Here is a 15982-nt window from a genome sequence, read left to right on the forward strand (position 1 = left end):
ATAGCGCTCTGGTGTGTGCTGGCATACTCTCTCTCTCTGTCTCCCCAAAGGACTTTGTGGGGTCCTGTCCTCAGTCAGAGCATTCCCTGTGTGTGTGTGTGTGTGCGGTGTGTCGGTACGGCTGTGTCGACATGTTTGTTGAGGACGCTTACGTGGAGGCGGAGCAGGTGCCGATAAGTGTGATGTCGCCCCCTGCGGGGCCGACACCTGAGTGGATGGATATGTGGAAGGTATTAACCAACAGTGTCAACTCCTTGCATAAAAGGTTCGATGACGCAGCTTTGGGACAGCCGGCATCTCAGCCCGCGCCTGCCCAGGCATCTCAGAGGCCGTCAGGGGCTCAAAAACGCCCGCTACCTCAGATGGCAGACACAGATGTCGACACGGAGTCTGACTCCAGTGTCGACGAGGATGAAACAAATATACAATCCACTAGGGCCATGCGATGCATGATTACGGCAATGAAAAATGTGTTGCACATTTCTGACATTAACCCGGTTACCACAAAAAAGGGTATTATGTTTGGGGAGAAAAAGCAGCCAGTGACTTTTCCCCCATCTGATGAGTTAAATGAATTGTGTGAAGAAGTGTGGGGTTCCCCAGATAAGAAACTAGTAATTTCTAAGCGGTTACTAATGGCGTACCCTTTCCCGCCAACGGATAGGTTACGCTGGGAGACATCCCCTAAGGTGGACAAGGCGCTCACACGCTTATCAAAAAAGGTGGCACTGCCTTCTCAGGATACGGCCACCTTAAAGGAGCCTGCAGATAGAAAGCAGGAGGCTATCCTGAAGTCTGTGTATACACACTCAGGTACTATACTGAGACCTGCTATTGCTTCAGCATGGATGTGTAGTGCTGCAGCAGTGTGGTCTGATTCCCTGTCTGATAACATTGATTCCCTTGACAGGGACACTACATTGCTAACCATAGAGCATATTAAAGACGTAGTCTTATATATGAGAGATGCACAGAGGGACATTTGCCGGCTGGCATCTAGAATTAATGCAATGTCCATTTCTGCCAGGAGAGTATTATGGACTCGGCAGTGGACAGGTGATGCTGATTCTAAAAAGGCACATGGAAATTTTGCCTTATAAGGGTGAGGAATTGTTTGGGGACGGTCTTTCGGACCTCGTATCCACAGCAACAGCTGGGAAGTCGACTTTTTTACCTCAGGTTCCCTCACAGCCTAAGAAAGCACCGTATTATCAAGTACAGTCCTTTCGGCCTCAGAAAGGCAAGCGGGTTAGAGGCGCGTCCTTTCTGCCCAGAGGCAGGGGTAGAGGGAAAAAGCTGCACCATACAGCCAGTTCCCAAGAACAAAAATCCTCCCCTGCTTCCACTAAGTCCACCGCATGACGCTGGGGCTCCACATGTGGAGCCAGGTACGGTGGGGGCCCGTCTCCGGAACTTCAGCGACCAGTGGGTTCGCTCACAGGTGGATCTCTGGGTTCTACAAGTGGTATCTCAGGGATACAAGCTGGAGTTCGAGACGTCTCCCCCTCGCCGTTACCTCAAATCAGCCTTGCCAGCTACTCCCCAGGACAGGGAGGTAGTACTGGCGGCAATTCACAAGCTGTACCTCCAGCAGGTGATAATCAAAGTTACCCTTCTTCAACAGGGATGGGGTTACTATTCCACAATGTTTGTGGTACCGAAACCAGACGGTTCGGTGAGACCCATTCTAAATTTGAAATCCTTGAACACTTTTTAAGGAAGTTCAAGTTCAAAATGGAATCGCTCAGGGCGGTTATTGCAAGCCTGGAAGAGGGGGATTACATGGTATCACTGGACATCAAGGATGCTTACCTACATGTCCCCATTTACCCACCTCACCAGGTGTACCTCCGTTTTGTGGTACAGGACTGCCATTACCAATTCCAGACGTTGCTGTTTGGTCTGTCCACGGCACCGAGGGTATTTACCAAAGTAATGGCCGAAATGATGATACTCCTTCGGAAGAAGGGAGTTATAATTATCCCGTACTTGGACGATCTCCTTATAAAGGCGAGGTCCAGGGAGCAGTTGTTGGTCGGAGTAGCACTATCTCAGGAAGTGTTACAACAGCACGGCTGGATTCTGAATATCCCAAAGTCGCAGCTGGTTCCTACGACGCGTCTGCTGTTCCTGGGTATGATTCTGTACACAGAACAGAAGAAGGTGTTTCTCCCGGAGGAGAAGGCCAAGGAGTTGTCATCTCTGGTCAGAAACCTCCTAAAACCAAAACAGGTGTCGGTGCATCACTGCACGCGAGTCCTGGGAAAGATGGTAGCTTCTTACGAGGCAATTCCATTCGGCAGGTTCCATGCAAGGATCTTTCAGTGGGATCTGTTAGACAAGTGGTCCGGATCGCATCTTCAGATGCATCGGCTGATCACCCTGTCCCCGAGGGCCAGGGTGTCTCTGCTGTGGTGGCTGCAGAGTGCTCATCTTCTTGAGGGCCGCAGATTTGGCATACAGGACTGGGTCCTGGTGACCACGGATGCAAGCCTCCGAGGTTGGGGGGCAGTCACTCAGGGAAGAAACTTCCAAGGACAATGGTCGAGTCAGGAGGCTTCCCTACACATAAATATTCTGGAACTAAGGGCCATTTACAATGCCCTAAGTCAGGCAAAACCCCTGCTTCAAAACCAGCCGGTGCTGATTCAGTCAGACAACATCACGGCGGTCGCCCATGTAAACCGACAGGGCGGCACAAGAAGCAGGATGGCGATGGCAGAAGCCACAAGGATTCTCCGATGGGCGGAAAATCACGTGATAGCACTGTCAGCAGTGTTCATTCCGGGAGTGGACAACTGGGAAGCAGACTTCCTCAGCAGGCACGACCTCCACCCGGGAGAGTAGGGACTTCATCCAGAAGTCTTCCAGCTGATTGTAAATCGTTGGGAAAGGCCACAGGTGGACATGATGGCGTCCCGCCTCAACAAAAAGCTAAAAAGATATTGCGCAAGGTCAAGGGACACTCAGGCGATAGCTGTGGACGCTCTAGTGACACCGTCGGTGTACCAGTAGGTTTATGTGTTCCCTCCTCTTCCTCTCATACCAAAGGTACTGAGGATAATAAGAAAGAGAGGAGTAAGAACTATACTCATCGTTCCGGATTGGCCAAGAAGAACTTGGTACCCGGAACTACAAGAAATGATGTCAGAGGACCCATGGCCTCTGCCGCTCCGACAGGACCTGCTACAGCAGGGGCCCTGTCTGTTCCAAGACTTACCGCGGCTGCGTTTGACGGCATGGCGGTTGAACGCCGGATCCTGATGGAAAAGGGCATTCCGGTTGAAGTCATTCCTACGCTGATAAAAGCTAGGAAGGATGTGACAGCAAAACATTATCACCGCATATGGCGAAAATATGTTGCTTGGTGTGAGGCCATGAAGGCCCCAACAGAGGAACATATGGACAGGGCAGAATTGAGGACTCGTCCCCAATTTCTCCCTAAGGTGGTATCAGCGTTTCATTTGAACCAACCTATTGTGGTGCCTGCGGCTACTCGGGACTTGGAGGCTTCCAAGTTGCTGGATGTAGTCCGGGCCCTGAAAATCTATGTTTCCAGGACGGCTAGAGTCAGAAAAACTGACTCGCTGTTTATCCTGCATGCACCCAACAAGCTGGGTGCTCCTGCTTCTAAGCAGACTATTGCTCGCTGGATCTGTAGCACGATTCAACTTGCACATTCAGCGGCTGGACTACCGCATCCTAAATCAGTCAAAGCCCATTCCACGAGGAAGGTGGGCTCTTCTTGGGCGGCTGCCCGAGGAGTCTCGGCTTTACAACTTTGCCGAGCTGCTACCTGGTCGGGATCAAACACGTTTGCAAAATTCTACAAGTTTGATACCCTGGCTGAGGAGGACCTTGAGTTTGCTCATTCGGTGCTGCAGAGTCATCCGCACTCTCCCGCCCGTTTGGGAGCTTTGGTATAATCCCCATGGTCCTTACGGAGTACCCAGCATCCACTAGGACGTCAGAGAAAATAAGATTTTACTCACCAGTAAATCTATTTCTCGTAGTCCGTAGTGGATGCTGGGAGCCCGTCCCAAGTGCGGAATTCTGCAATACTTGTATATAGTTATTGCTTAACTATAGGGTTTTTTGTTCTGAGCCATCAGTTTAATGAGGCTCAGTTGTTGTTCATACTGTTAACTGGGTATAGTTATCACGAGTTGTACGGTGTGATTGGTGTGGCTGGTATGAGTCTTACCCTGGATTCCAAATCCTTTCCTTGTAATGTCAGCTCTTCCGGGCACAGTTTCCCTAACTGAGGTCTGGAGGAGGGGCATAGAGGGAGGAGCCAGTGCACACCAGATGTAGTACCTAATCTTTTCTTTAAAGAAGTTCCCAGTCTCCTGCGGAGCCCGTCTATTCCCATGGTCCTTACGGAGTACCCAGCATCCACTACGGACTACGAGAAATAGATTTACCGGTGAGTAAAATCTTATTTTTCCACAGGTGCCACTAATAATTTTTAATACATTTAGCGCTCTTTCTTCATTTTATATTGCTACCAGTTTAAAAGAGCTGCTTACAAACAAGCGCAGCAATACCCTATTTTTAACATATGTATATATATACACTGCTCAAAAAAATAAAGGGAACACTAAAATAACACATCCTAGATCTGAATGAATGAAATATTCTTATTAAATACTTTGTTCTTTACATAGTTGAATGTGCAGACAACAAAATCACACAAAAATTATCAATGGAAATCAAATTTATTAACCCATGGAGGTCTGGATTTGGAGTCACACTCAAAATTAAAGTGGAAAAACACACTACAGGCTGATCCAACTTTGATGTAATGTCCTTAAAACAAGTCAAAATGAGGCTCAGTAGTGTGTGTGGCCTCCACGTGCCTGTATGACCTCCCTACAACCCACACAAGTGGCTCAGGTAGTGCAGCTCATCCAGGATGGCACATCAATGCGAGCTGTGGCAAGAAGGTTTGCTGTGTCTGTCAGCGTAGTGTCCAGAGCATGGAGGTGCTACCAGGAGACAGGCCAGTACAGCAGGAGACGTGGAGGAGGCGGTAGGAGGGCAACAACCCAGCAGCAGGACCGCTACCTCCGCCTTTGTGCTAGGAGGAACAGGAGGAACACTGCCAGAGCCCTGCAAAATGACCTCCAGCAAGCCACAAATGTGCATGTGTCTACTCAAACTATCAGAAACAGACTCCATAAGGGTGGTATGAGGGCCCAACGTCCACAGGTGGGGGTTGTGCTTACAGCCCAACACCGTGCAGGATGTTTGGCATTTACCAGAGAACACCAAGATTGGCAAATTCGCCACTGGCGCCCTGTGCTCTTCACAGATGAAAGCAGGTTCTCACTGAGCACATGTGACAGACGTGACAGAGTCTGGAGACGCCATGGAGAATGTTCTGCTGCCTGCAACATCCTCCAGCATGACCGGTTTGGCAGTTGGTCAGTAATGGTGTGGGGTGGCATTTCTTTGGGAGGCCGCACAGCCCTCCATGGGCTCGCCAGAGGTAGCCTGACTGCCATTAGGTACCGAGATGAGATCCTCAGACCCCTTGTGAGACCATATGCTGGTGCGGTTGGCCCTGGGTTCCTCCTAATGCAAGACAATGCTAGACCTCATGTGGCTGGAATGTGTCAGCAGTTCCTGCAAGACGAAGGCATTGATGCTATGGACTGGCCCGCCCGTTCCCCAGTTCTGAATCCAATTGAGCACATCTGGGACATCATGTCTTGCTCCATCCACCAATGCCACGTTGCACCACAGACTGTCCAGGAGTTGGCGGATGCTTTAGTCCAGGTCTGGGAGGATATCCCTCAGGAGACCATCCGCCACCTCATCAGGAGCATGCCCAGGCATTGTAGGGAGTTCATACAGGCACGAGGAGGCCACACACACTACTGAGCCTCATTTTGACTTGTTTTAAGGACATTACATCAAAGTTGGATCAGCCTGTAGTGTGTTTTTCCACTTTAATTTTGAGGGTGACTCCAAATCCAGACCTCCATGGGTTAATAAATTTGATTTCCATTGATAATTTTTGTGTGATTTTGTTGTCAGCACATTCAACTATGTAAAGAACAAAGTATTTAATAAGAACATTTCATTTATTCAGATATAGGATGTGTTATTTTAGAGTTCCCTTTATTTTTTTGAGCAGTGTATATATATATATATATATATATATATATATATATATAAAACACAGTACACAGGCTGGGCAGTATACATGCTCCTAGTAAGTGGCTGTGACGTCTCTCATTGTTAATGTGCTGGTTCTGTGTTGCAGAGATTTCGTGTAAGGACTCCATGGTTTATGGTACTTGTGTAACGATGTGTGCGCAGACCTGCCAGTCACTCTCCGTGCCGGAAGCCTGCGATGAACATTGCGTAGAAGGCTGTGCCTGTCCTCAGGGGATGTATTATAATACCCAGCTTGAGAGATGTGTAGAAAGGTACAATCACTTCCTGTATGTAGTAGGGAGACACAGGAGCACCATGTTGCTATAGACGCCTCTCGATCATTAAATGAAGTGGGGAGCGGTGACTCCCAGGAAAAAATATTCGGTCTTATAATTGTTTTTTGTGGGGTAGTGTGTTGTTTTACCAATAATTCCTCCATGTTGGGTTAATAATGTGGAAAGTGGAAATTTCTTATCTCTCTTGGGTGTTCCTTCGACGCCCTACCCCTTGCACATGCTTGACTCTCCTGACCCAGCCTCAAGCGAAACTCTCCTCCGTCTCCAACCTCAAGTTGTCTTCCTCTACGCTACCTTCCTCACCTCTACCATTGTGTACACTACCTCATGTGTTACTCTCAGCCTTCACCCATCTGCACCCAAACTCTGGCTCTCCAAAATGACCTGCTACCTGCAGAATGCAGTACTGCAGGAAATCATACTCACACTGATTTCCTCTCCTTTTACAGCTGTTCCCTTACTTATACTAAGCAGTCATACTTCAAATCTTTAATCTCTTTACAATCCTTCAATCCTCTCCCACTATTTGCCAACTGTAACTGTAATGCTCTCATCCACCCACCCTCTCCCTCTTTGCCCTGTATTTCACCACACACTTATTTTTCAAGATTGACACACCTCGTCCCTCCATATTGCCTCCACCCACCTAATCTTTCTTCTCCCCAACCACTGGCAATGAAATCTGTGCTCTCCTCTCATTATCTAACCTCATCACCCTGGATTCTATTCTCCCCTTCACCTCCTTTGCTCCCTCTCATCTGCCACTGTTCCACCCTACCTTAAACATGCACTTGTTTCACCCAACCCTAAGAAAGCTTTGCTCGACCCCTGACCCTCACCCAAACTACCGCTCCATCTCTTTCCTCCCTTATGCCTCCGTGAGCCGCGTGTGTATCTCACACTCTCCTCATTCCACTCTTCCCACTCCCTTCTTGACCCTCCTTAATCTGGTTTCTGTCCAATCCATTCTACAGAAAGCGCCCTTAGTCAAGTCACCAGTGACCTCACTGACAAAGCAAATAGTCAGTTCTTTATTCTCATCCTTCTTACTCTATCTGATACCTTTGACACTGTTGATCACCCACTTCTTCAAATTCAGTGTGCATTGTTCTCTGTGAATCCGACATCTCTTGGTTCCCCGTTACTTTTCACTCCCTGCAGTACCTCTAACACTCTTCCTCTACCTGTTGAATTCCCCAAGGGACCCTCCTCTTCTCCCTTTACATGTCTTTTTTTTTTTTGGAAAGCTCCTCATCTACTTTGGTCTCCAATATCACATGTATGCTGATAATAATCAAATGTACCTTTCCTCCCGTGACCTCTTCCCCCTCCCCTTTTCCTGTCTCTTCCTGCCTCATCCTGGATGTCCCAGCATTTTCTCAAATGAAACTTGTCCAGAACAGAACTCATTGTCTTCCAACCCCATTTCATAGTCACATTTCACCTCCCACTCAACCAGTTTTTCCCCAAGTTGCCTGGGTGTCATCTTTGACTTCTCCCTATACTTCATCCTGCATATTCAATGTATATCTCATTCATGACATTGACTTCTCTGAAGCATCTCTAATGTCAGGCTCTTTTTCACCCAAACTTATCCACATACTCAACATCTCTCAACTAAATTCCTACAGTATAACTTAATTCTCTCTGGCCTCCCATTACTCGCAGTTCCCCACTTCAATCCATCATGTGCATTGCTAGTTGCTACCCGCCTCATTTTTACAATATGCAGTTTGCTCCCCTAGCTCCCCACTCCCCTTTAGAATCCAATTCAGATTCCATTCCCTTGCATACAAACCACCTTATCACTTAGCCCTCTTCTACATCGCCAAACTGCCTTTCTGGCTACATTCTTCCAAGCTCCCTCCACTCTTCCTCCAACTTCCACCTCCACTCTATCTCTGATTTCCACCTCCATTCTTTCTCCGATTTCCACCTCCATTCTTTCTCCGATTTCCACCTCCACTCTTCCTCCGATTTCCACCTCCACTCTTCCTCCGATTTCCACCTCCACTCTTCCTCCGATTTCCACCTCCATTCTTTCTCCAATTTCCACCTCCATTCTTTCTCCGATTTCCACCTCCATTCTTTCTCCGATTTCCACCTCCACTCTTTCTCTGATTTCCACCTCCACTCTTTCTCTGATTTCCACCTCCATTCTTTCTCCGATTTCCACCTCCACTCTTCCTCCGATTTCCACCTCCATTCTTCCTCCGATTTCCACCTCCATTCTTTCTCCAATTTCCACCTTCATTCTTTCTCCGATTGCCACCTCCACTCTTCTTCCAATTTCCACTTCCACTCTTCCTCTGATTTCCACCTCCATTCTTTCTCCGATTTCCACCTCCACTCTTCCTCCGATTTCCACTTCCATTCTTTCTCCGATTTCCACCTCCATTCTTTCTCCGATTTCCACCTCCTCTCTTCCTCCGATTTCCACCTCCACTCTTCCTCCGATTTCCACCTCCACTCTTCCTCCGATTTCCACCTCCACTCTTCCTCCGATTTCCACTTCTATTCTTCCTCCGATTTCCACCTCCATTCTTCCTCTGATTTCCACCTCCATTCTTTCTCCAATTACCACCTTCATTCTTTCTCTGATTACCACCTCCACTCTTCCTCCGATTTCCACCTCCACTCTTCCTCCGATTGACACTTCCATTCTTTCTCCGATTTCCACCTTCTCCACTCCACCTTGGTTACCCCAGCTCATGCTTGCCACCAAGGTTTCTTCCATTCTGCCCCTCCTCTATACCTCACTCCCTCATCAAGCCAGACTTTCTACAAAGCTCGACTGCTTCAATCATGCAGTAAAAACTCACCTATTCACCAAAGCCTACCACCCCTCCTCCTGCGAATGAACCCTCTCCTCTTGTCAGCATCCTACGTAGCGTGTTGCTTTATTGCTCCCTGTTGTCCCATAGATATGTAAATCTGCAGTTACTGCACCAGTGATATGTCGTGTTTTACTGTTACTGTGTACTGTATATACTCTGTACCTTCATAATAAAGGATAATAATAGTGTCTGTCATACCCACATTCTGTGTTTCCAGGAATCAATGTCCATGTTACCTGCAGGGAATCGATTACCATCCAGGAGAAAATATCATCACCTCTCTCGGTAAATGGTAAGAATATATTATGTACGGGCTGCAGTGTATGTCGCATATAGTAAAGGTTATAGCATGATGTGTGTGTATCCATATCCTGTGGAGCCACCGGAGAAGGCTACAAGCCCCCAGAGCTCCAATCTCCAGTTCTTCCATCCACCCATCTCGCTCTACACTCCTGACAACACTTCACACCCTGTGTACCCTGGATTGCTGCGAAAGTTCTGTGTGTTGAACCCAGGTAGGGTTGTGTCCAATGGGCCAGGAACGCTGCCTTCATTCCAGCATATGCAGCCGGCTACTGAGGCTTCGGCACCTAGTTCAGCAGTTGTTAGCACAGAAATCAGGCCCAGCTGGATGACGTGGGCCTCCACAAGCACTACGGTTTCCGGCTTCTGACCAGTTTACATTTGCAATTGATTTAACTGGTGGCAATAGGCAGGAGCACTCTAGCCAAGGAGTAATGAGCATCATTAACACGGCTCTGATCTCTGGGAGTGCCAGGGGCGTGTAGCCGAGGCTTCATGCGGTTCTGAGCTGCATGCACAGTGAGAAGTAGCTTTGCACCTAGCATGGGACTGGCGCAATGCCCATACTAATGATGGTTGTGGCTGGTGTGAAAGCAATGGGTGGCACAAACTCCTGCATTAGCTCTATGGATTCTAACAACATAATTCAGTAAATCAGGCTAATGTGGCAGCTACAGACGGAATCAGCCCCAGAGACACCACTGGGCCGCAGTGCACGTTTATATCCACCTACCTACATACAGCCCTGCTTCCACCACCGCCTCCGGCCTACTTGCTGGGCTTAGCACTCGGTGTTAGGTGTGTGGCCAGCCGGATGGCTGTCCCAGCACTCAGGCATTAGCCATACAGCTTGTAATGCGGACACGTGGGATCTTCTCTTCTTACCCACAGTGCATTCCACTGCCATTCTGTAAAATATACGTGAAATATACTGAAGAGTCACCAGGGCCCATCAGTTAAAAGCTGGGAGCATGTCTCCAAGTAGTGTTGGGCACTGATGCTTGTGAGCTGGGGTGTAGGGGAGGCGGATCCCAGAGGATGGCCTCTACACCTCTGAGCCTAATAGCAACGCCACCCCCTGTAATTACTGTAGTAAAGCCCCTGATTACTGTCATGTACATAATTTATTCATCTTGTACTCACCTAACCTGCAGTTTTAGTACTTACACTATGGTTAGTGGTAGTGTATTGTACCCACAGTATGCTCTGTTATTTTGCTATGTTTTTATGTTTAGCCTCTTGTACAGCGCTGCAGACACTTTGTGGCGCCTATAATAAACAATAACATAATAATATACACGCTTATTAGTGATTTACTATGACTGCTGGGACATAATTTATCCAGAAAAGTGCCCGTATTTTTGGTAAACCTCTGTGGTGTGCCATGAGCGGGATTTCAGATCACTTTGTTGTGTTTTTCTTGCTAATTTGCTTTATTATATTACACCAGCTTTTGAGCCGTGGAGGCAGCAGCGATGGACCACCTGTGACACTCATGGTGTCACGCAAGCTGGCCACCGCAGTTCCTACGAAGGGGTCGGGATCAATCGGCATCTTCCGACTGAGATCCTGGCATTGACTTTTCCCCAAAAGACAACACGCCTCGGTTATTAGAAACGTCAGCTGTCACAGCCCTCAAGTGGCACCAGACTGTCAATCACATGTGTGTCTGCAGCAGCCGTCATTTATTAACAGTTTCTTACATAGCGCAACAAATTCTGTTGCGCTTTACAGGTGTTTGTCTGTGGAAGTAATAATCTATGAAATGGTATCCGGTGTGCTCAAGGTTTCGGGTTTCCACAGCTGCAGTAAATTGATCCTGTATTTATTATGTGTAAAGGCTTTATCTGCGCTGTATCAGTCCTGCTCTGTACCTGTAGCAAATAGGGGGGTCCAGAAACCCCTCAGTCAGACTGCCGTCTCCATTGAATGACTTGTAGTGCACTCTATGGAAAACAAGTACAAATACTAGAGGGCCGACTCTGGACAAGCATAGCCCAGAATATGTCTATTGTAGCTTATGGGTGTCATACATTTAACTGGTATAAGCAACAATAATGGCTATATTCTATATAGGAAAATGGACGTATATGTGTATGTTCCAGCATAACTCTGGAATGCCTGAAGCAATTTACACCAAACTTGGCAGACTTATGCCTTACACTCTGGAAAGAAATACTGTGGGGGTAAGACACCCCTAGCACCCCTAGGGGTGGGGGTTGGAGGGGGGGGGGGTGACGTATAAATTCTTAGTTTTAAGCATAACTCTGGAATACCTGGAGAAATTTACACAGAGGCATACATGGAAAGGAGCAGAGGCACCCACGTGTCAGAGCAGAGGCACCCACGGGTAAAGATAGAGGCACCCATGGGTAGGGGCAGAGGCACCCACAGGTAAGGATAGAGGCACACATGGGTAGGGGCAGAGGCACCCTTGGGTAGGGGCAGAGGCACCCATGGGTAGGGGCAGAGGCACCCACAGGTAGGGGCAGAGGCACCCACGGATAGGGGCAGAGGCACACATGGGTAGGGGTAGAGGCACACACGGGCAGGGGCATAGGCATGCGGGTAGGAGCAGAGGCACCTACGGGTAAGGGCAGATGCACACACTGATAGGGGCAGGGGCATACTTTAGTGTCAAAGCTAAGCAAGGAGACCTAGGGCCCTTTGACATAGAGTTAGCCTGCATACCTAACATATGTAACATACAGCGCGCGGAGCTTGGCCTGTCGTCCCTGCATTTACAGCACTGAGCAGGGCAGCATCAGAGGTGGGACGGGGCAGAGAAGGAGGCGGATTATTCTCCTCAGCACCAGCATTTTGACAGCATCAATCCGAGGAAGCCCAGAGGTGCGGCCTGACACAGATTGGCATTATTCTTTAAATTCCGTAGCGAAGCACGGATATTCAGCTAGAATACACACACACACATATATATATATATATATATATATATATATATATAGTGATAATAATAATAATAATAATAGTAATGATGTATTTTAGCTGTGTGTTCTCTGTTCTTGTATCCAATACAGTATCTGTAAGAATGGATTAATGAACTGCGAGAGCATCGAGACAGGTGAGAGAAATAACTTTGTTATCCCCCATATTTATCATACCATTCACTCTACTTAGACAGATGTATGACCGTTCCACCACAGAAATGTTCCTTATTGAGCAGTTGATTGCTTGGAATTTTCCTCTGTGCTCTAGAACACAGGTTCTCAAACTCGGTCCCCAGGACCCCCAACAGTTCATGTTTTCCAGGTCACCTGGAGATTTTGAAAAAGTGACAGTTGGTGATACACAGTGCACCTGCCGCGTCACCTGGCAAACTTGAACTGTGTGGGGTCCTGAGGACCGAGTTTGAGAACCACTGACCTAGAATTTTGCATTCGTGTTACGCCATTTATAGGGCTGTGAAATAATATTTTTTGGGATTATCACTGTAGTTATGTTTCTTGCAGTTAGGTTCATACAAGTCGCTTCATCTGGCATGGTGTGACAGTATGGCTTCATACAAGTCACATGATGTGGTACAGTTTCAAAATATGGCTTCATACAAGTCACATGACTTTTCTCAGCTATTGCCCAACAACTGAACTCGCGTGTAGCTAGTCCTATGAGGTTTCTATGGTACATGACCTGCTACTTTTATGATATCGTATTACCACCATTTTATTTTGCATACTAACATGACCGTGTGCTTGTGAACACTTACAGTATATTTGTAGGTAATACATTTTTCCTGTGTGCTTTCTGCAGCACACGAGTGTCCTGCTGGTCAGATATATTATAATTGCAGCAGTCCGGATGTGAACATTCAACTGAGCCGGGAGAGAACGTGTGAGAATCAGCTGCTGAACCTCAGCATATCGGTCCATCAGCCCTGCATGTCCGGCTGTGTGTGCCCGGAGGGGTGAGTATATCATTTTTACTGTCATTCTCCTGCGATCATGTACAACATATATACAGTACTGTATGTACATTGTATACAGTGCTGTGTGAGTCCATTCTTAGCTACAGTGTGGATGTTTAGAGATAGCCATCGACATCGCCAAAACTAGTGACTGTAGTGGTGATTTTAGCAAATCTCCATGTACTCTATCTATTACAGAATACAGTACATGTCAAAATAAAATTAATATTAGACTTTTTTTCACCAAAACCGTGAATGACCCATCAAAAAAAAAATTGCTAAACTGGCCAGCAGCAAAGTCATCATGATCTATTAATTACAGCGAACAGTTTTTCATTATTAAGAAGGATCCCATAGAACAGTTCTTCTCATTCTCAGCCATCACGTTTTCCCAGCAGGTCATAGTTTGAGGATTTCCATCTGTGGTAGTAGGTGGGATAATTACTGACCCAGAAACCTAGATTAACTCACCTGTGCATGATTAAAGACATCTGGAAAACATGACTTGGTGGTACTTAAGTATTGGAGTTGAGAACCACTTCCACAGAATATAGAATATTTTGGTGAAGAGTTTTGGGGACTGTAAAGAAAATGTTTCCAAGATTTCCTTGTGCATTCTATTGATTGATCTCCTGGTGATTTAAATGGCCAATCTGAGAATATTGAAGAAGCCCAGCAATTCTATTCCAAACCATTTCAGACCAGACATTGCAGCAAAATAATGTATTTCTATCTGATCTACATTAAGCCTGTTACTTTACCTCTGATAAGAGACCGTGAAGCTTGCAATCTGTTGGTTTCTTTGTCCTACTCCCTCTTATCATGTTACGCAATAAACAGGCGGATAATCAGATCGGATGTCTGCTAAGAAGCTTAAGTAGATTCCTGGGAAGTCAGCACTTTTTAATTTCACGGCAGATATAATAAAGGTTTCATGGGGTATCGTGGATTCTTATAAAATGGAGCAATTTTCTGTAACAATGACCATGAGCTGGTATAGACGCAGCATTGTGAGCCCAGTTCCGTATGGCTAAACGCAGTTTATAGGGATGGCGGCTCCTTAATACATGACTATATTATGGCTGGGTGTTGGTTCTACAGGAGTTCAGTTTTCTTATGACTTGGGGCAAAGTAAAAACAAATTTAACTTTTCTGTCTGCTTATTGTATTTAGTGATAATACCTAGGAGATGCACATGATAGGGCCATAGAGGCGTTATGGCAGCGGCATATATGGGGCATCTACTAGGGTATATGGTGGACATTGGGGATGTATGCGATGGATCTGTATAACATACTGTATATTATATGTGCAGTATATTTCTATGTATTATATGTGCTGGATACGGATATGTGCTAGATGTGGACATGTACTATATTATATGTGCTGGATATAGATATATGCTGGATATTGCTATGTATTATATGTGCTGGATATGGTTATGTGATATATGTGGACATGTACTGTATTATATGTGCTGGTTATAGATATGTGATGGATACAGAGCCGGCCTTAGCTATAGGCAGGCTAGGCATTTGCCTAGGGCATCCATGCATGTCTAGGGGCATCCAAGCATATCCCTGCAGTATCTCATGCTGGGAGGGACAGTCTGCAAACTATCTGTTACTTTCAAAATGTATTCAATCAGTACTTGTATACACTGCTGTTTACATTTGTCAAATAGAATGCAGACAGTCCCCTGAACTCCCTCCAACATGCTTGAATGCCCCTGACTTGTGAGAACTCAGAATGCAGAAGCCCAGTAACTGCAGTTCCTGGGCCTGTGACATTTTCACTGAATATATTAGGTTATTACTGGATGGCTCCTTATGATACCACATGTGTATTTTGGAAGACTGCTTCACATATATCTGGCATCACCTAAACTGCTTGTGCACATGAGGGAGGGGGACCCTGCTATCCTGTGTCCCTTATCCCTGGGCAAACCCCAGGTGTCTGCAGGAATATAACATGGGCAGTGTTCTCCCCACACTTTATTTTCAAGTCAATCCATGCCATAAAATTCCCCTGACATCCAGCACTGTAACTTGGACAGTACGTTGCGTTGCGCTATTTCTATGTGAAACGTCAGTGCAGCGTAACTTTCAGACGCGTCAGAGTGGAGAGCAAAGCATATTGCTCACACAGTATAAAGTAAAGGGCATACAGTTGCCGGGAGTAACAGACACCAGCAAACACACTGAACAGTGAAGACAATGGACAGTTGTTATATGTCTGATACTGTTTTTTTTGCATAACCAGCAAGTATGACAGTATTTGGACTTTGCTGCCATCTGTGTCCAACCAGCAAGCTAAAATAAAGGATGAGGCTTGCAAAGGACGCCATGCCCTGTGAGGTCACATCCCTTGTACGGGTGCCCCTTTAACGGGTGCGAGCCACCCCCATCTCACAAAATGCAGTCCCGTATCTAGGGAGCTGCATGGGCGCACACACTAAC

At 46.8% G+C, this 15982-nt stretch overlaps 1 protein-coding gene across 1 annotated transcript in view; it reads left to right on the forward strand.

Moving 5' to 3' along the window:
• Positions 1-15982, forward strand: part of OTOG (otogelin) — a 416567-nt gene that overhangs the window by 113656 nt on the left and 286929 nt on the right. The window contains exons 19-22 of the mRNA XM_063944165.1: positions 6272-6437; positions 9516-9590; positions 12640-12683; positions 13370-13523. Coding sequence (XP_063800235.1) covers positions 6272-6437; positions 9516-9590; positions 12640-12683; positions 13370-13523 — 439 coding nt within the window. The remainder of the gene's footprint in view (positions 1-6271; positions 6438-9515; positions 9591-12639; positions 12684-13369; positions 13524-15982) is intronic.

This window comes from Pseudophryne corroboree, chromosome 11 (assembly GCF_028390025.1).
Source record: "Pseudophryne corroboree isolate aPseCor3 chromosome 11, aPseCor3.hap2, whole genome shotgun sequence".
NCBI lineage: Eukaryota > Metazoa > Chordata > Amphibia > Anura > Myobatrachidae > Pseudophryne > Pseudophryne corroboree.